Below are 22,368 nucleotides of genomic sequence, written 5' to 3'. Positions count from 1 at the left end.
AACCATTACTAGCGGAGCCGAGTGGGTCTTGTTAGCTCTTTATCTCCGCCGGCTGCACTAGCGTCATGGACGGCACGTTTCCCCACGTGAGAGTTAAGTCGGAAAGAGTGGAAGACAGTGAGGCGTGGGGTGCGGAGCTTAATAAAATGGCTCGGGCAAAGGCTGGACGTTGGACAGTGGAGCATAAAGCCCTGCAGCTAGCTCTCTGCCTACAAGATGATGCATTGGACTGCTTATTGCTGCTCGGTTCAGAGGACAGAAAAGACTATGATGCCTTAGTCGGAGCTCTAAAGAGGCGGTTTGGACAATGTGTACAGCCCGACATCTTTAAAAATAAACTCAGTGGCAGGAGCAGATTGCCGGGTGAACCCTTGCGTGTTTTAGCTAATGACATTGAGAGCCTCACACGCAGAGCGTATGCACACATGCAGTCAGGTGTACAGAATGAATTGGCGAAAGATCAGTTCATCAGAGCTCTGTCACCTACGGAGCTGCGTGTGCAGGTCCAGCTGTTGCACCCCCAAACCCTGCAGGATGCTTTGGATTTAGTAGTGGAGAGGGAGTGCTTGGTTGGAGTAGCAGCTGGAGAGGACCAGAGAGGACAACCACCAGCATGCAGATCTGCGGAGGGAGCAGAGTGGAACCTAGAGAAGCCTGCTTGGGCCTCAGAGTTGGCGGAAATGGTTCGAGCGGTGTCGCTGCAGTCGACGAGGGACTCCTCCGCAGCCCCTGTCCTTTATTGGGGCTGTGGTCAACCAGGGCATCTCCTCAGACGGTGTCCTAAAGCAGTCAAGAAGAAGGGAAACGATATGGGGTCTGCATGGGGGAGGCATCGCAGACCCTTGCCGTAGCCTCCACACCTTCATTGCCAGCAGGCGGGGCCCGACAGCGTCGTCAGGGGATCCTGGCCCAGACTCCCCCAGACATGCACTCAAGCCAAAGCCAACCGACCATGGATGTGGTGGTTGGCCGCACCTGTGTTGGGGATTTTTGTTATGTCCCAGTCACAGTGGAAGGAATTCCCTGCACGGCCCTGATTGACACTGGTTCCACAGTAACGCTAGTGAGGCCTGATGTGGTGCCAGACTGGACTCGGATTCAGCCCACTACAGTGCAGCTGCGCACAGTCACAGGGGACATGGCACCTATGAAGGGGAGGGGGACAATGACTGTTAATGTAGGTGGCCGATCTATCACCCACCCCGTGTGGGTAGCAGAGGTGCAGGACATGTGCATATTAGGATTGGACTTTTTAAGGGCTGCGGGGTGCCAGTTGGATTTGGGAGGGGGGATATGGAGCTTTAAAGAAGGTCCCCTCATTCCGCTGATGCCCGCAGTTTCTGACCCAGTTCTGCTGGGGCCTGTGGTCTGTCACACAGAACCTCAGATTGCAGCTGTTGAGCACATCTCACCTCAGACCAACCAGATTGCTGCCGCAACAGTCCCCACACCTACATACCCTATACCCCCAGTTTGGATGCCTCATGAGACAGAAGATGCATCGGTGACCATGATGCGGAAGATCTGGGCAGAGAACTGTAGGGGTTTGGACACCCAGCAGCAAGAACAACTGTGGCAGCTGCTCATAGAGTTGAGTGAAGACCAGGTGGGGCGGACTCGGTTGGTGGAGGATGACATTCTGACAGGAGATGCACCCCCGATAAAATGTCGGCCCCGCCGGCTCCCCCTGGCCCGGCAGGAAGCATGTGACAAGGCAGTGTTGGACATGTTGCAGGCTGGCATTATTGAGCCTTCGGACAGTCCCTGGGTGGCTGCTGTTGTCATGGTGCCCAAAAAGAATGGAGAGTGGCGACTGTGTGTTGATTACAGGCCGCTGAATGGGGTGACAGAAAAAGATTCATATCCACTGCCTAGGGTCAATGAGTCACTGGACCTAGTGTCAGGCTCCAACTTGTTCTCGTCTCTGGATCTTCGCAGCGGTTACTACCAGGTCTCCCTATCAACGAGCGCCAGACCAAAGACTGCTTTTTGCACGGGACGGGGACTTTGGCAGTTTAAAGTGCTCTCATTTGGGCTGTGCAATGCACCTGCCACCTTTTCCAGACTGATGGACCGGGTGCTGGCTGACATCCCTCGCCAAGAGTGCCTGGTGTATCTGGATGACATACTGGTCCATGGCACCTCTTTTGCAACGGCCCTGGGTTCACTCCGTCGGGTGCTGGAGAGAATTAGAGCAGCAGGGCTGAGACTCCACCCAGATAAATGTCATTTCATGCAGCAAGAAGTGACATTTCTGGGTCACTGGGTTGGAAGGGAGGGAATCAGCACGATGGAGGACAAAGTAAAGATGGTGGCAGAGTGGCCAATCCCCTCAACCCAGAGAGATCTTAAAAGTTTCCTGGGCCTGGCTTCTTATTACAGGAGGTTTGTGCGGGGGTTTGCAAGTATAGCGGCTCCCCTGTTCCAACTCCTCCAGAAGAACCGAGACTATGTGTGGACAGAACAGTGCCAGGGAGCATTTGACTGTCTGCGGCAAAGTCTGACTGAGGCCCGAGTGCTCGCTCCTGCTGACCCCTCTCTCCCTTTCATTCTTGACACGGATGCAAGTAACGTGGGAGTCGGGGGTGTCCTTTCCCAGTTGGGGGAAGAAGGCGAGAGAATGGTGGGGTATTTTAGCAGGGCCTTTAACAAAGCAGAGAGGCGTTACTGCGTGACAAGGCGGGAGCTGCTGGCGGTGGTGCTTTCTCTGCGTCATTTTAAGTACTACCTGTGTGGCCTGCCTTTCACTATAAGGACTGATCACTCTGCTCTCCAATGGCTGGTGTATTTTAAGGAACCTGAGGGTCAGGTGGCCCGGTGGCTGGAAGAGCTGCAGTCCTGCATCTTCTCAGTTGTCCATCGGGCTGGAGCTAAGCACGCTAATGCTGATGCCCTCTCCCATTGCCCTTGTGCTGCAGGGGGATGCAGTTACTGTGACCGGAGGGAGAGGTTGGAGGAGGAACAGCTGCAACGGAGCCAGCCAGGATCATGTCGGGGTGACCCAGTAATCTGCAGGGAGCTTCAGGCGGTTGGTACAGACAGCTGGAGGCATCAACAGGAACAGGATCCTGACTTCCAGCCTGTGTTACAGTGGGTGGAGAGACAACTGAAACCATCATGGGAGGAGGTGGCTGGGCTCTTGCTGGCAACTAAAGGATTGTGGTCCAAGTTTGAGGCTCTGCGTCTGGAAGACGGGGTGCTGCAGAGGGCATGGAAAGACCCTGCCACGGGTGAGGAGCGGTGGCAAATTGTAGTCCCCAAAGGCCTGAAAGACGTAGTCCTGCAGGCCATGCATGGAGCATCTGGGTCCGGACATTTTGGCGTCACAAGAACACTCCGCCGCCTCCGGCAGGGGTTTTATTGGGGCCGGTGCAGGAGGGACGTGGAGGACTTCTGCCGCCGCTGTGACCCCTGCACAGCACGGAAGGGGCCGACAGGTCAGTCGCATGCCCTCCTGCAACAGTTTGTTGTAGGGGCCCCTATGGAAAGAGTGGTGGTGGACGTTATGGGTCCACTGCCACGCTCAGACAAGGGAAACTGTTATGTTCTGTCAGCTATTGACTATTTTACAAAATGGCCAGAGGCCTACGCCATCCCTGATCAGGAGGCAGAGACAGTGGCGGACGCCTTGTTGGGGGGATTTATTAGCAGGTTTGGGGTGCCAGACATTATTCATAGTGACTAGGGCAGAAATTTTGAGTCACAGGTTTTTTCTGTCATTTGCAGCCGTCTTGGCATCCAGAAAACAAGAACGACACCACTACATCCCCAGAGCGATGGACTGGTGGAAAGACTCCACCGCACCTTGGGACAGCAGCTGGCCATTCTCACAGCGGAGCATCAGCGGGACTGGGACGAGCACCTTCCACTGGTGCTAATGGCATGCCGCTCAGCTGTACAGGACTCCACAGCATGCACTCCATCACTCCTTATGTTGAGGAGAGAGTTGCGCACACCAGCTGAACTGTCTTTCAGACGCCCTCCGGATGCACCTGCTGTTTCAGCTGGTCCTGAGTATGCCAGAAAGCTTCAGGATAGGTTGGAGACAGCACATGCATTTGCTCGGAGACAACAGGAACAAGCAGGTGTGCGTCAAAAACGGAACTATGATGTAAGAGCTAAGGGCCGACACTTTACACCAGGAGAGCTGGTCTGGGTTTACAACCCTCGAAGAAAGAAGGGTCGTTGCCCGAAGCTGGACAGTCAGTGGGTGGGCCCCTGCAGAGTGTTGGAGCGCATGGGGGAGGTTGTTTACAGAGTGCAGATGCTCCAGAACAGGAGAAAACTAGCACTGCACAGGGACAGGTTGGCCCCCTACCAAGGCCATCAGTCGGGGTCGCCGGTATCGCTACCAGCTTCTCCAGAAGCCATACCGCTGTTGCCGAATGATGTCCCAGCAGTGCCATCTGAAGCGCTGCAGGGAGCTCGCCCACAGCGGACGAGGAGGGCCCCAAGACGGTTTGATGACTTTGTTTGTTCCCTCGTGGGCGAGGAACTCTGTAGTAGGGGGGTAGTGTAACGATTCTGTGTTTTAGTTCTGCTGGGGTCCATATGGTTATTTGTATTTGTTATAAGTTGCATTGTGATCCTTTCTGTTAGATTGTTATGGGCTTTCCCTGTCTGACTCTGCAGGCTCCCACTCTCATGTGATAGGCCTGTCATGTGGGTGGGGGATCGGTGGAGCGGGAGTACCAGGACCGGAAGTGGGGGAGAGTTCAGAGGGGAGTTAGCAACGAAGCTAACGGTTGAGTGTGCCCGTTTGTTGGAGGCGTGAGCTGTAGCCTCAGGAATAGCAGCTTGTACCTATTTCTAATAAACCCTGTTTGGCGGGACTACATCTCCGGTGTTGGCGTCATTACAATACAGTAGATGAACACAAATTTGACAGACACCTACAACTGAGAGACTATGACATAGAAATCAGATGGGATCCCTCTGTTGAAATGAATGGTGTGATTCAAACTGTGATGAATTCATTCAATGGAATAAAAATTTAAATTATACCTACTTTATATCAAAATCGATAATGAGTAAGCGATCAACTAAGTTTATAAAAGAAAAATGGGAATAAGAGCTTGATGTTACAATTACAGATGAGGATTGATTAGAAATGTGGAAAACGCATCAGATACCGACCAAATCACTGATATGTGGGGAGTTCCTTTTTGTTTTTAAGTCTTACAGCTGTACTACCTCTGACTTCATTTTTACAGAACTCACCTTTACTGAAAATTGCTATCATCAAGTTTTCTTGAAACAACTTCCATACTGACCATACTGATGATTTCACTGTTTGGAAAGAGATAGAATTTTTGTGTTTCGAGCCAGCTGATTATTATTCATCCATAAAGCCCAGCCCTTCCATACAGTCATTGTTAAACTTACCAAACAGAAAGACTATGTATGTATTATATTGGAATTTAGACAGCATTAGACAGCATTTAATGAAAAACCAAAAATGGACAAATGCCCCCAAAATGCAGAACTAAGTAAAGAAGACTCTAAATAACAAGGTTTAGACTAAAAGACTGTAAGGCAGACATATTTCCTAATAGTTTATTCTTCAACTAAGCACTTTTGGGTTATGTTTTCCACTTTCATTATGCATCATATCATCATCATCATCATCAACAACTGTTCTGCCGCTGTTAGATCCCAACATCAGACCAGTTTTATGCAAATTCTCACTGAACCTTGTTTGTTCAGATCTTCCATATACCTAGATGGCCTATAATAATGAGCAAAATTACTAAGCCATTTCACAAAGAAGCACAGATTGCATTAATGTAGGGTAGGCAGCAGACATCACATAGGAAACATGAGAAAATATTGAGACCCCCAAGAATAGAACCAAAGTGTGACCTCTACTCCTTCTTCTGAAGCTGCTATGTATAGTTCTGTTAACTAGTTTGTGTCTCAACTTTTGTCCACAGCAGAACCCTTTCCCCCACACGTTTCTAATGGTGACAGGATTGGTATTTCTGTTGAGCTGCAGGGTCCCACAGTGCCACAGCAGCCAGATTATAAATGCTCTAATCCGGGATTTTACCAATCCCAGTTCAGCATCACACTGTGGTACATGACCAGCGTCCATGTACCACTCAGTGAGGTGGTTTGCATGCCTGGGTAGCTAGGGTGAAAAATGTACTCTTTTATTGCAGAACAAGTTCAAGTTGTTCATTAATGTAAATTAACTTCTGGAAGATTCAAACAGTTTTAGGTTTTTGAATAATGTCTTATGAAGACCAAAAGGTAAATTGAAAGATGGACCATGTAGCAAAACAGAGGTGCTGTAAAAGAGCGCAGGGAAGTGTGGGGGCGGGTAAACAGCAGAGATTATGAAGACTATCAGCTGTGCACTCAGCTGTGGCCACAGATTAGACCAGAGGCTTTGCCACTGGGATAGCACAATATTGGAATGGAATGGAAGTGGGTGGAAGGTTTAATGTGTCATACAAACCAGTACAGAGACAACATACTAGGGGCCTGATAAAAAACCCTCAATTTTATTGATACATTGTTTGATCCAATCACTGCAAAGCCATCCGCTTTGTAATACCTTTCCACATAGATTAGAACTGACAATAAAGCCACAATAGTTGCAATATTCCATCTAAATGTAGCCTCTTCTGGGGACATTACACTCCCTGGCCAAAAATAAAGTTACCACCTGGATTTAACTAAGCAAATAGGTACGAGCCTCCTATTGGATAATTACTGCATGGGTGATGATGTTTCAGCTGGCAATGGATCATCCTGAAGATGATACTGGAGATCATCTCCAATGAAGCAGACACTTTTTAAAATGAATGCAAACAAGGATGATTCTAACAACAGAGTGACAGACATATTCATGAAGAAATATAGACACATGGATTTCATGTACAATTCAAAGTAAGCTAAACTATTTTCAATTTTAACTACAATAAGAGAGCCCAAAACTCCACTTAAAAACATTAGTGGTGGGGCTCCTTTAAAATGTTTAAAGTTAAATTTTAATGTTTAATTGCAGGGTCTTTAATTAATTAGTTGCCATGCATTGTCAGCCATATTGACAATAAAAAAGGACCAATTCACAAACAAATGTCTCCAGGTGCTTTACAAAAAATTATTTCAATTTAATTATCCACATATTCCCATTGATCCTAGTTATCAAACAGTACAGTATGCTCAAATTAATTATTCCAATTAGTTTTTTATCTAAAGATACCCAGCAGATTGCTTCAAATTATATAGTGGAGCAACATGCAATTTATAAAAGCACAATTAAAAACTTTCAAAACATCTGCATATCAAAATAGAAACATAAGCATCTATTTTAGGTTAAATATAAAGTTGTGTACCAGTCATGTCACTGGACCAAAACATTGTCTTCAACCTCACTCTGAATCAGGATTCTTTAGCTGATTTGAATATCTACACATTCATCTCTTAAAGATCTCATAAATCCTGCTGTCTCTTCACTGTAACAGAAAAGCTTCCACTCTGGCGTAACAGAGGAATGAGGGGGAAACACTTTAACCATAAGTTCTATAACAAGTACTCCTTGCAGCATGATGTTGAACCAAGAGGCCATTTTATTAGAATGATCTGTCAGTCTCTGCCCTTCAAAACTCTTTTCATTCAGCCTTCAAAGCTCTCTGGGCAGGTGTTATGTAAAACAACCTTTATGAATCGCTTATGTCAATCTGTTTCTCAAGCTCCCTAAAAATACAACTCCAATGTTTTAGTTGAAGTGTATTTACTAAATGAGTAATGAGCTGAGGAGGTTAAAACTGAAAAGCACAAATGACACAGAAGCTGCGCTGAAGAAAAAGCAAATGGATTACTACCGCAAACAGGCCCTGTAGTAGATTTATACCACACATTCAATCTGCTGCTATCATTTAGACATAGTGACAGGAAAAAGAAGTAGGAGAGGGAAAGATTAAACGGGGGTATTATGTAATCGTTCGATCCATTTCAATTAGTAGAAGGAGCTTCATAACAGTTCCTTTGCGGGGATGATGAACCAAGTAGGCACGACATGAGAGTCAGACAAGTTTGTAATGTAACAGCTGGCTCTGTTGTCAAGGTGACTTACTCTGGATAAGATGTTTTCTGCAGACAAGCAGCAGAATTTGAATCTGCCTGTGAGGGACCAGACTCAAACGAGGACAAAAAAGTGTTCAAAGTAGAAAAAGTTCAATTTAATTATTCCAAAAATAGTGAACAAAACATAAAGATTTAATGCAAGAATAAGTCAAAGAATAAATAATGAATTTGGGCCCAATTTAACTGAGGTCAACTGAACTCTGAACACAAACAAAACTGACCTGCAAACAGAACAAAAGGTTTAAATAGGGGTGGAGTAACCTAAAGCTACCACAAGAGGGAGACACCACATAACAAAGAACCAACAAATACAAAATTAACTAAAGCGTCCTATGAAACAAATAAAGCTAAACTAACTTTAACTTAGCACAACAATAATAAGTGAATATTTGAGTGACAAAATTAACTAATTAAAATCAACTTGAAACAACAAAGTCTCCCCCCTTCAGTCTTTTAAAAAACAAATGGTTGTTCCAGGTTTCCTCCTGCAGCTGGTTTGTATCAGCAGCACCTCACACAAAGAACAAGTGTAAGTTAACCATTCAGACAGACATGAACTAAAGTGTGCATCCATTAGAAAATATATGTCTAAATGACTAACTAACTTAAGCAGACTATAAGCTGTAACTAATATAAAGATAAAAATTCTAACACAATGTGGTGGTGGGAGGAGCCTCCACCACTGCCATATGAACTGATGCCTTCAGGATTCATGGCTGTGCTTTACTTGTTAAAGTAGTTTTTCCTGATAATTCACTTATGTGCTACTCCATAGTCCAAACTATATGTGTTGTAAAGTTCATTTTGACAGGTTAACAGTGAAAGAACATGTCACAGCTAAGCAGCATGCTGTTCTTCTGCAGATGGTGACAAAATGTGAACCCAAGGCAGCCAGAGGAAGACTTAACTATAATGCTGACTGTACACTAGATGCTTTAGGTGTGTCAAAAAAGCCTCCGACGTTTTAAGTTCGACGGGTGTGCACGCTTGTTTACATTCAACGTCAGATGTGTCAAAATCGCTCTAGCCAATGTTTTCCGTTGCCGGCCTATTTTGTTATTTAAGACAAGGAATACAATTTCAGAACCTGATAATCCAGTGGGATCAAATAAGGTGCATGTTCTGGCTTTCTTATGCCACAGCATGCTGCATGTGATATCGCCTCTTTGAATGCTCTTCTGTCAGAGTTATTCAACTGTTCACACTGACATCTAATGGAGGCTACGTTAAACTTAAATGTAAACTACAATATAAACTTGAATTTGAACAAACAAAAAAAGAACTTTAGCATTAAGTGCAGTTTTATACAGTCATCATTGAATCTATCCTCACCTCCTCCATCACTGCATTGTACACTGGGTCCATAACCTGCAAGGATGTAGGTTTTTGTTTATTAGTTAAATTAGTCCCTATGCTGTCGTGTCTAGCCCCTTATTGTTCTCAGCAGTCCCTTGTTCCCTCATTTTCCCCCGTGTGTATTTAATTTCACCTGTGCCTCCTGTTCCTTGTTGGATCCTCTGTTGTTCTTCCCCGTTGTCCTCTGTATTGCCTGTTCGTTAAACCAACCATTTTCTACTCATGTCTGGGTCTCACCGCTTTATCCTCATCACTACAAATTGACACAATTTGTAGTGATGTCAATTCATGACACAATAAGGGACAAACATGGATTATTGCAAGTCATGCGCACTTCTGAGAAGGTGACCGGCTACAACCTCTGACCTGTACAGGACCTGTACTCCCCCAGGACTTTAAGTCGAGCAGGTTGAATTGTGGCCAATCTTTCTCACCTTGAACACAGCCTGTGTGACTTCATCCCCTCAGGTGGAAGATTACTTCCCACCACAAGAGCAGTTTCTTTCTCTCAGCCATTAGATTGATAAATAATAGTAAATTAACACAGTCATATTATCCACCTGATACTCTGCACATGCATACATATTTTTCTTTTTCGTATTCATGTTTTATTTCACTATTTATTTTTGCATCAATACATCAAAACAATTATATTGCAGTGGCAATACAAGTGTTTCTGATTTTGATCCATAATGTTGAAAGTTTAAAATATGTAGATTTCAAAGACCACCACAATGTCCACCAGTAAACTGATAAAATCATTTGCAGCACTCAAGTGTGTTGTCCTACATGTTTCTAAAATTTCCCAAGACACTCCTGATTACTCAGATGATTAGTAATGGCTTTTATATGCGAGAAGTAAAATCTTAAATTTTATTCTGGATTTAACAGAGAAACAATGAAGCTAAAAGAGGGAAAATATGATTCCTCTTTTTAATTTTCAGCAGAAATCTGCAGGATTTTGGATCAGCTGTTTTCTTTAGACTTCCTGATAGTAAAGAATTACAGCTTTGAAATAACAAATGCATGAAGTAGTTTTTCAGCATCACTCCTACACAGGATATTCCTTACAGGATCATTTTAAAAATATTCCAGAGATGAAAGACACATGGTTATAACAAAATTTAAAGAGCTGGTTTATGGATATATAGAGAGCTGAATATCATCAGCATAACAGTGGAATTTTATCTCATGCTTTCTGATGGGAAGTATATGTATCAGGGATCATCAGATCAAGGCCTCAAGAGCCAATGTCCTGCAGAATTTAGATGACAGACTAGTGCTGTTTCCTTGATATTGTCATGTTCAAGCCGTTCTAAGAGAATATTGTGGTGAAGTGTGTCAAAAGCAGATCTAGCAAAACTAGAACAGAGAAGTCCATGATTTGAAGCCAAGAGAATATTGGTGACTTCCACCAAGACCTATGAGGAGCTCTGAAACGTGACTGAAACTCGTTCAGCCCTGCATATCCATGGTTCCCCCAGTGTATTATAAGTCTGGCGGCCTGCCATGCTTTACTAGCCTCCTGTAGGAGGAGTAGCTTGTTTTTGTTTTTAGGAAAATAATAATTAAAAAAATAATAATCGCTTTTTTTAAGCCTGCTTGCAAGCTTCTCTGTTGCTCTGAGAGTTTGGAGCAGATTTATTCCTAAGAGATACGTTTATAGAAGATAGGTTTATAGTTTATGCATTCAAAGCCAGAGAGCGGACCAATCACACAGCTGGAGCCTCTGCTCGTTGCCTCACACGCTGCCGCTGCTTTAAGTTTATCTCAGCGCGGCTCGCGCATGGATCCTTTCACTCAAACTGGACACAGACTGACCTGTATGGATATTTACATCAACCTCTTGTGACGAAATATGTTTCTTTGGAGAACTCCAAATCAAGGTAACAGTAACAGTTTAAACGCATTGCGTTAGCTCTGGTTGTGCAGCTCTATGTGAACCACAGGAATAACTTGTAGTGGCGCTTTCAGAGGTGAGGGTTGAGGGAGTGGTGAGAATGATTTATATTTATGAACGAAGAATTATGTGGAACATTTACATCTCAACATGCTGCCCAGCGTGTGACTCTGTCTACGCTATAAACTTTATGTTCCCAGCTCTTACCCTTGCATTTCGCCTTAGCCCTTGAACCCCTTGCACAATCAATTCGTGCAAACCCCCTTATACAGGGATACATTACTAAAGGGCAACAAATAAAATTTCCTTATATGCGGATGATATTATACTGTTCATAACCGATCTTCAGTGTACTATACCAACGCTCCTAGATACAATCTCTCAGTTTGGCTGGTTTCCTGGTTATAGGATCAAATGGTCTGAGTGAACTGATGCCAATTAAGCTCAAAGATTCTTCAATCTTGGAAAGTATGCCATTTAAAATTGCTAATAATAAGTTCACCTACCTTGGAATAGAGATTACTAGGGACTTTAATTCATTTTATGAAGCTCATTTCTCCCCCTTGTGGTGAAGCTGCAAAATAACATTCAGTTTTAGAGATCTCTCCCCATTTCCCTGGTGGGAAGAATCAATGCAATAAAAATGGTTTTTCTCCCTCAGATCCTTTATCTGTTTCAAAATATTCTCATCTTTGTACCTAAGAATTTTTTTAAGGAACTTGATTCTACAATCTTTCCTTTTCTGTGGGACTATAAAACGCACCAAATTAGCAATGCTCACCTTTGCAAGGCTAAATTGGAGGGTGAACTGACCCTCCCAAACTTTTCATTCTACTATTAGTCTTGTACGCTTCGCATTATTACAATTTGGCTAGATTGCAATTTTACACAATCCAAGTGGATCACAATGGAAAAGGAAGACTGCAGCCCTCATGAAATTGGTGCTCTTATTCTGTCACCAACAAGTATAGATACTTTGGCATACAACAATAACCATCATCCACAGTACTATATGTATTTGGAAACAGATAAAATCCCAGTTTGGTATTGAATCTATATCTACCTTATTACCAATAGCAAAGAATCCCTCATTTGTCCCTTCCACTTTAGATTCAGGTTATACACAATGGAAAGATTTAGGCATCAGGACTATTGGTGACCTGTTGGTGGGTGGTGATTTTGCCTCTTTCTCTCAACTTCAGGCCAAATTTGGTCTCCATAAACACAATCATTTTAGATATCTACAGGTCAGGGCATATGTCAAAAAGCACATGTGAACTTTAGAGAATATAATACCTAATGAATTTGACAAACTCTTTAAGATGGGTGGTGGGGAAGGACATCTAATCTCCCAGATTTACAATGTGTTATTATCCAGATCCTCGCCGTCCATGCAGGGCCTTAGAACAGGCTGGGAGCAGGAATTAGGAACGGAGATAAGTGACGAACTCTGGAAGGCTGAGCTAGAGAATATTTACAACTGTTCTGCCAATTCTAGACACTGTCTTATTCAATTTAAAATCATTCACAGGCTTCATTACTGTAAGGTGAAGTTACATAAAATTTTCCCTAACAAATCCCCACTGTGTGACAAATGCCATATAGAAGAAGCCACACTTCTCCATTCTTACTTTTTGTGTACAAAATTTACCCCATTTTGGTGGCATATTCAAAACTTTATCAGATATATTCCGTACAGAGTTGAGGCTGGACCCACTTCTGATTGTACTCGGAGTTTCTGTTCAGCTTTCTCAATTTAATAAATACAAACAATTATTACCTTATGCCTTTATCATAGGAAAAAAGCTAGTGTTGATGTTCTGGAAAAAAACAGAGGTTAAATTGTGGCTGGAGGAACTGGTAAGGCTCACTCATCTGGAAAGAATACGGTTCTCATTAGCAAATAACTTAAAGTGATTCAATAGAACTTGGCAACCCCTTCAGCAATATATTGACAACTCTATTTGAAGAGAATTTGATTTGATTCTCGGTGTGATAAGATGTAAGTTCTAAGGAAAGGGGAGGTGTGTGGGTCTTGAGAATGTTTCTGTTTATTTATGTAATTTTTGTTTTGTTTTGATTTTGTATTGTCTTTATGTTTTATGTTCACATCAAAAAGAGGACAAATTTGTATTGTTGATGTTTCAATTTTCATGTCTGATTCCTCCCTAAAACTGTTTGACAACAAAACTTAATCTTCCTGGTAAAGTTCATGTCTGTGTTCCCGGTTGGTCGGTTAACCAACCAGCGCTAACCTCATCATGCAGGTTCAGCCCGGTGAGGAGATTTCGCGCTCTCCTCGTTGTCACGCATCACGCTGGTTTTATATTACTTTATTATTTTTAGTATTATTTTTTGGTTACGAATAATCAAACCATATCAAATGCTTCGTCCACTTAGTCAGCCAGAGTTAATTCACGCCGCTTCGCGGAGATCTGAAAAACTCGTCCCACAAACTCGAGGAACCACAACAGTTTCTGTGACTCTTATTAAAATCTCAGCAGACACAAAATGGAAGAGCTACTAAAGCCTCATTAGCAGCATTAAATTAAATGTCCCGTTTTTTCCACATCTCTGCGCAGTGCAACAGATTTAACTCATCATGCAGGGCCGGTCCAAGGCTGTATGAGACCTTGAGCAGAATTTGACTTAAGGGCCCCTCTTGCTGCTAAAATCATCAGCACAGCACCTCTAACAACTTCTCTATTAGGGTTAGTTAGTGAAATCTGGGACAGGGGGAGTAGTTTAATTAGCCAACCTAAAAAGTAATAAATTATAATTGCAATTTATTAATTTGTATTTGTGAACAAACAGAGCTCAAAATCAAAGATTAAACTCACAGCATCAGATTGTTGCTAATCTCAATAAATAAATGTTACTTTTATGTAAATGTGGTCTGTGTTAAAATATTAGCATTTATGGGGCCCCTGAAGCCCTCAGGGGCCTCATGGAGCCGCTGACTTAATTTGGATTAAACAGAAGAGCAAATAATTGATATTCATTTAATTGTGTTTTTTTATTATTTTTTTTATTGTTTTTAAGACCAGTTGTGGGTTTAAACAGCATTTCACTGGCAATGGTTTCCCATAACATATAATTACTCAGTAATATTTTTGCATTTCCTGTCTACTTATCATCTTTTAATACAAAAACATGGTGGACCGCCGGTGGACCGCCTCGGCACCCTGACCACTGGACTGAGAAGGTTTTCTGCGGGAAACCCTGGCATCTCAGTCCATTCAAACAGAGATGAAAGAAGGTGATTCAGTTCTGACAAAAAGAAAGACTACCTTACTCCAATTGAACTGGTTCCTATTCAACAGTGTAGTTCATTCAGATTGTTCTGTTCAATTAGATGTTAGGCTAAGAAAATGAAGCAAACTTTACTGTTCCTCCTTTTATTAAACAAGCTCAGCAAGCAGTGATCCAGTCTGATTATAGTTTACATTTAATGACAACATGCCTTGTGCTGTCAAAACATAGAAAAAGACCATATTGTCTGAATTGGCATAATGGAGGAAACACTGCATTAAAATGATGTCAGAGGTGAACCTTTACCAATGAAAGCACAGCAGGGAGCCTATTCTGTTCGCCTGCGAAAATGCAGACATCACATATTGAACCTGCACTCAAAGCACATGATGGACCACAAACCTCCCTGCGTAAATATGCCTACAGATGAACAGAGCTTTATCAAAACAGGCTATAGCTCACACCAGAGAAAGAGCCACAATATTGGCCTGCATTCAGTTGTTTTACTTGCGCTGGAATCGAAGCTGACAGTGATGTGAGTTGGATGAGGTTTAATGGTTGGCAAATGGTTTTCATCACTGAACAAAGTTTGCTGCATCTGGATATTGCTTTTTTTCCTGATCAGTAGACTCTTGACTATGTTCAGGTTTACATCCGCATGAATTCCCCATCAATTACCTGGATGATGACAGAATCATGAGGATGGAAATGAACATTTTCAGCCAGAATACAGAAAATGATGACAACTCATGTTAAGTCTTTTATATATGACTTTGTCAAAGATTCCTTTGGTTTCAAAGGGTGAGGTGACATTTGATGATGATGAGGAGACTTGAACTAATGACCACTGACACTGAAGCACCGACTGTCCATAAGAGTGGGAAGGGGTGGATGGTTCTAAGTGCGCTACCTTCCGCTTGCGTTCAGCCCGTTCCCTGGAACGGCGCCTCTTCTCTCTAGCTTTCTCCAGAGCCTTCAGGTCCGGAGGCTGGTCCATCTCGGACCTGGCCTTCTTAAGTTGAGCTGCGGCGTGAGCCATGGCCTCTCACTGTTCCCACAGAGACAAGACCTTTAGATCACTTTCAGAAGTCTTCTCAGAAACCTCGTCTGAATAGCTCCAAGGACCTGTCAGTCCACGGATATCAGCCTCACCTCACCGGGGCAGTTTCCAAGGACAAACTGTCCGGCTTAGTCCTCTAACCCAGCAGATCTCCTCACCCAGACACAAAGTGTGAGTGTGTGCTGAAAGCCTCCGTCCCTGGTGCCTGGGCAACTGCATCTGAGACAAGGTCGGAAAAAGAAGAATGCTGCTCTGGCACACATCACAGAGAGGTAAGCCCAACAGCCAATCCAGAAGCTCGGAAGAGACAGAAAGGCAGGGGGAACTCCACCCCTCCCTACCAGCTCAGCCCGCAGAGAAAGGAGAGGGTGCCATGGAAACGTAGGAAACCTTTGATTTACTCCCTTCTGATCAGGCACGAGTCGGCACGGTATGAAAAATGATAAGGAGACAGTAAAGGGAGGTGTCAGAGGAAACAGAGAGTGGGAGGAGCCAGAGGACAAAGGGAGTATCAGCGTCTGTCCTTTGGAAAACTAGGTAGGGAGGTGCCACTCTGACAGAAGACAAAGGGGATAAGATGTGCTCTGTTGTTTCTGAGATCTCCCCTGTTACTAAAACCAATCATGGTATCGTCTGATTGCTGGCTGCTCTGGAGATCTCACAGCTCCGGAGCAAACACAAAGAAAAATACATCAACCTCTTTACTCTAAAGGCGTATTCACACATGTCTGCGGATGCGGAGAAAGGTCACACATTGTTTAAATCTAAAAGGAAAACAGGATGAAGTGCTGCTGCAAAAAGCATCCAACAGACATGAATGTTTTTCATATCACAGACTTATCAGGCAGTCCCTGTCCATGCTGCTGAAACCACCATCAGCAGAAGAAATGTGTGATTTGGGTTAACCTGGCTCACTCTAAGACAGCAGTGTAAAATTATTGCGAGCAATATTAAACAGCTAGACTGTTTGCAAACGGCCACTATGAAGCCTAAACCTGCATTGTTATTATATACTGTATGTAGTTATAACTACCATTACAATGTTAGTATTATACTAATGGTGCAAACATGGCCTTTATGTGCTGCTCTAGCAAGTCATTAATGTTTTTGTGAAGTCATTTACTGCACTTTCCTTGATAAAACCACCCTTCTTAGTTTTTATTCAATGCTGCCATCTACTGGTCAGTACAAACATTACAAGAGGTGTGCAGCCTCGTCCGTGGAGGGGTACAGATCTCTTTGTAACGCACATTACAAATAGATGAATGCAAATTCATTTAACTTCTAAGTATGTTTGGGTTTGAAAGAGACTCTTTTCTGGTCTGTATATTACTTCATTTTATTATTTCTCTTTTCAGTGATCCCTCAGAAAAATAATCTATCATTCCTGCTGTTCTTTCATTTATCTGTTCAATCATTTTATTTGCTTTTGAAAGAGTGTCTGTTGGAACAGGTGTGTCTGGGTATCCTTCCTAGATTTGTATGGGGAAGTTTTACTGCCATAAGTCGAAAGCACACATTTTCAGTTGCAAGCAGCATTTCATCTCTTTGTTCTCAAAACTTTTAATGTTTGGACTCGAAACTTCTGCTCTCTTTCAAATATTCTCTGTGCTCTCTCAAATCTTTGTGTTCACTCTCAGAATTTCTCCTCGCTCTTCACAGATTAACTCTCTACTTGTAAACCTCTCTGCTCGCTTGCAAATTCTTTTCTGCTCTCTGGCGGAACAAAATGTACTGTTGCCTGGCAACCGTCCCCTGAGGGTGGGCGCTTTCTCTAGGGTGCATTTGTTTTTTTCTAGTGGGTGTGACTACTATTGATTTTAGCACATGCTCTTTCTGCACTGAAAGAGCATGTGCTACAATGATCTATCAATCTATCTGGATTATTAGATCCAGAGCTATTAATAGAAAACCATTAAACTGATAAAAATCAACAGTACCCTTTTGAAAGCATGTCATGATTCTTTAAAATCTAAATAATCCCCTGTCTGAAAGCTGAAAATTCCAGCAAAGTGGGAGGAGTCAATGGACACAGCCGAGTGTGGGGATGAGCGGAGGGGGTGAAGAGTGAAGAGTAGTAATGGTGAGATGAAGCTTTATGAAGGTATTCTATCCAACTGTTCAACTCATGAGCTGATGCACATCAAATGGACAATATATGTAAAATAGGTAACGTGAAAACAACTTGAAGCCTGACGATGAACAAACAAGTAAATGATGTTTGTGATTCTAATACATAAATTCTGATTATAATCTTAATCTTTATATGAAACAATGGCTGGATCAAAAAAAGAACTGGAAACAGATGGGGGAGAGAGTTGTGATTGGTGCATCACAGAGACAGTATTATGAAATGATCTTTATTGAATGCTACATTGATGTATAATCATGAATTTACTGTGTTAGTTACAAGTGGGGTCAGGAACCAAAAGGATCAAAGACGAGACAAACCAAATGGTAGTTAACTTTTATCCCAGGACAGGATCTGTGGTTACATGTCATGGAGTGCGGTGGTGTGAATGGTGAGGCAGACGCAGCAGACCCAGGATGAGATGATTATGGTGATTTAATAATGAGAACAAGGTGCAAACAAATCCAAAAACAGTCCAAAATCCTGGCAGCACAGCAGAGCAGAAGGCAGAGGCTCAGCACTGGTAGCAACAGGACATATGAAGGACAAATGACAACACACGACTGCTTAGACACACACGACAAGGACCCGACAAAGACACAGAGACACAGGTGAGACTAAATACACAGGAGGTAATCAGGGAACGAGACACACCTGGGAGTAATCGAGGGAAGACAGGACAACAAAGAGACTCAAGGACACAGGAAACTCAGAAATAAATACACAGAAAAACACAGATCATGACATTACATATCAAAGATGCTTTCCCCAAAGCTAGCATCTTTGCTCTACAACCCCAATAAACACTTTTTATTACTTTAGGAATTGGACAAAGGGGGCGGGAGAAGCCAGGTCTGCGTTGATGTTGGGCAGCGCAGAGCAAGACAGATAGAGGGATTGTTATGTTATAGAAGACACTCAGAAAGGACTTCAGATCTCACTGGGATTGCCTTTAGGTAACTCTGTATGCATGCTTGATGTGTAGGTGGATCTCCAAAATACATCTTGTACTTTTATTAAACTTTGGTTGATTTTAACTCACTGGCTCTTAAGGAATCCCCTGCATCAACAAACCCTAAACCTAACCCAGTCTCCAACACTGGCTTGTTACTCTGTCACTAGCGACAAAGTTAACAGAAGGCAGACCATCACCACGTCTTTCCTCATTAAAAGTTATACAATAAAATGACAAGATTGGTTTTCATCCTTCTCTGTTTGTGCAGCAAACTGCACAGCATCCTTTGACCATTTTTAAAGTGAAATCAACAAAAGCAATATTAGACTACAGATGTGTGTTTTTTGTCAGGCTTTAAAGAAACAAATAGGTTGTTTTGACATCCGTCATGGCGGAACAGGCAGTGATCTGAAGAGCATGACTTCTATTGGACGGGATGGTTGAAAGGGAATGGTAAATTTTGTTCTGTTACACAGAAAAGAATTTGCAAGCAAGCAGAGAGAGTTTTGTGAGCGAGGAGAACGTCTGAGAGTGAACACAAAGATTTGAGAGAGCACAGAGAATATTTGAATGAGAGCAGAAGTTTTGAGTCCAAACATTACAAGTTTCAAGAACAAAGAGATGAAATGCTGCTTGCAATTGAAAATGTGTGCTCTCGACTTCTGGCAGTAAAATTCCCCCATAAAAATCTAGGAAGGATACACAGGCACGCCTATTCCAACAGACACTCTGCAGCTCTGTATTGGGAATCTCAAGAAGTAGAAGGGAGTGCTTTACCTTTGTCAGTACAACAAACATGAGAAAAGTTCTCATTGCTTCATATCATCTCCTATCCCATTCCTGCTTTCACTTGTAAACAAAACACACAAGTATTTCAATATAGACCCCAGAGAGGAAGAGAACCCCCTCACCCTGCAGCTGCCTCCAGTAAACGGGTCAGAAGACACGGTCAGAGACCTTCTCCAGATCCACAAAACAATTGTGGACTGAAGAATTAAATTCCCATGAAGCCCTGAGCCATTCAATAACCTCAATTAATATAGATATGAATTGGACTTAATGTAGATATGAACCTCTTTTCACAAGAAGGCAAACCATGAGGTCCCACACAGTCAAAAAATTACAGAGAAAGAAATCAGGTTTCATGTTTCAATGTCAACTTTTCACCATGTTATTTATTAATTTATAAATGTCACAAATTAAAACAAGATATGTAATTAGCAAGCAAAATATGTAGACTAGAAAGTAAAATATTTAGTTAGCAAGTTAAAATTTAGCTATTTAGTTTGAAAATAAATATTTTGATATTTAACCTCAAGCTAAGTATGTAGCTTTCTAAGAAAAAAATTACCTTGCTAACAAAATATTTTGCTTGCTAATCAAAAATTTTAATTGAAACTGTGAACATATAACTGAAAAAATAACATGGTGAAAAAATTGATTGAAAAGTGATCCTCCATTTTTTTCTGACACGCTGTTACTGTTGACAGAGTAACTTTACAAACGGCACCACATAGTTAACTAACAGATATGTTTCTGCAGTAAAGGAGGAAGCTGGAGTATCTGGAGGCAAAATAATCATATACAGAGAGAACATGCAAACTCCATGCAGAAAAACGCTAACACAGATTGACACCCAGGACCTTCAGCACTGTTGCATAATCAGTGCTTGCACCAGCTGTGTTAATCTGAGAATAAATATCTTTGCAAATAAAGTTTTTGAAAACATTCCTCTGGTTGTCTACAGTTTGAGCTGTAAAACAAAGCCTGTATTTATGTATTGACATGTAGAATGCAGGATGCATGGAGCACTGTTGTAAATCCATAGTTTCTCAAACAGAGAGGGAGGGATGAATGGACTTTGTTTCATACCGATAATCTACTGAGGCTCTCAGGGTAATTAAAGAACTGCCTGCTGATTCTACCTCACAACCTGACAGATCCTAACAGAGCTGGAAGCCCTGGGCATTTTCACATGACTGAAGGGAAGCATGGCAGAGGTGACCATTTTCTGATCAACTCACTTCAAACACTATAAACAATAGCTGCTGCTATTTGGTTACCCTATATCAGGGGTCGGCAACCTTTTCTATTCAAAGAGCCATTTGGGACCGCCTCCCAATAAAAAGAAAGCACTTGGAGCCACAACCCATTTTGACGTCATATATATAAAACCTATATGCTATGTACAAAAATCGATACTATGTTGCGTTTATGAAATCAACGAATTGCTGCAGAGAACACAAAATTTTATTTCTGCATGTAACAAAACGCATTTTACACTTTGTTGATGCTCAATTTCAAACAAAATACCCTCTGTCTATTTGGGTCTTTGTATTTAAAGAAATAAAAATCGAAACTTACCCAACCCGCACTGAAGGAAAAATAGAAACAGAATGCAGTCACCTGTCCTCCTCTTATTCAGGAGATAAAAATCAAAACTTATCCAAATATTATCCACCGGCACTGAACGAACCAAGCAAACCAAAAAATGCGCAGTCTGCTTCTGTGTCCCGTAGTACGGTACGGAGCCCTCTAGGGGACATGGGGAAGTTTTTTCTTTTGCGTTCCCTCGCAAAACTTTTGCGTTCCCTCGCAATACTGTACTGGTCAGTTATGCAGCATAATTGAATACTGTAAGCCTTTCTTACGGTGGGCGCCGTACTTTATGCTTTAATATAAGGTTATGTGAGGTTTTTCCATGAATGTTAGTATGTTTTTGTGAAATATCTGAAGTTTTATATCTTTCTTTAGGATAGAAAGGCACCACAAACCTACGATATAAACAGAAACTTTCCGTAAGTAGGAAAGAAATAAAAATACGTTATAATTTGGACTATTTCTGAGTTATTATCGCGGGTAATAAATCATCTGACAGTTTTGATTGTGTCTCTGTTGTGTTCGTAGTCTGAATGGTTTAAAGAGCTGCTTTCAGTGCCGCTCCATCTTAGCCTTAACAGACATAAACATGCAGGGAAAAATAATCAATTTTCAATCAGTGTTTTGCACCAAACAGTTTTTACTATTAACAAGTTTTTATTATTAAAAACACGACAAACTAATGATGGTAAAGGGCCGCACTGGGTTAACTCGGGGAATCTCATCTGTCCGTGTATCAATCAACTCCAAACCTTTTCTTTGTTCTGTCACAATTATCGATTTATTCCATTTTGATGATCATGCTCCAAACTTTGCAAGGACTGACCGCCCCGCTCACCGCTTCCTCATACACACAAAGCCAGTATCCTTCCCATTCATACCTGGTGACGTCACTCCCACGTCGACACACCTAAGTGTCAAAGCCGTCTGCTCCTGTCATATCAATAATTACTTATTTTATTCATATGGTTCTTACAGAGCCTCAGTGAAAACTTGTTTATTATTATTAACTGTTTGGTGCAAAACACTGATTGAAAATCGATTTATTTTTTACTGCATGTTTATGTCTGTTAAGGTTAAGGCTAAGATGGAGCGGCACAAAAGAAAAAAAATCCCCCATGTCCCCTAGGGGGCTCCGTACGCTTCAGCCTTTCGCATCAGCTCCGAAACGGCCTTTTTTCTCTCCTCTCCCTCGGGATATTTTTTAGCAAAGACAGAGTGTTTGCTCTTGAAATGTCTTT

At 42.4% G+C, this 22,368-nt stretch overlaps 1 protein-coding gene across 5 annotated transcripts in view; it reads right to left on the bottom strand.

The window, feature by feature from the left end:
- ank2b (ankyrin 2b, neuronal) overlaps nucleotides 1-22,368 on the bottom strand; it is a 250,031-nt gene that overhangs the window by 144,965 nt on the left and 82,698 nt on the right. For 2 of the 5 annotated variants that reach the window (XM_032582188.1, XM_032582215.1), the window contains exon 1: nucleotides 15,513-16,301. The exons of 2 other annotated variants lie outside the window; for them this stretch is intronic. In XM_032582188.1, the coding sequence (XP_032438079.1) occupies nucleotides 15,513-15,641 (129 nt within the window). In that variant the 5' untranslated portion in view covers nucleotides 15,642-16,301. Of the gene's footprint in view, nucleotides 1-15,512; nucleotides 16,303-22,368 lie in introns of those variants that run through there. One more of the 5 variants, XM_032582187.1, reaches the window with a different exon arrangement.

The sequence above is a fragment of the Xiphophorus hellerii genome, chromosome 14 (genome assembly GCF_003331165.1).
Source record: "Xiphophorus hellerii strain 12219 chromosome 14, Xiphophorus_hellerii-4.1, whole genome shotgun sequence".
NCBI classification, from domain to species: domain Eukaryota; kingdom Metazoa; phylum Chordata; class Actinopteri; order Cyprinodontiformes; family Poeciliidae; genus Xiphophorus; species Xiphophorus hellerii.
This window is presented reverse-complemented; position numbering and strand designations above follow the sequence as displayed.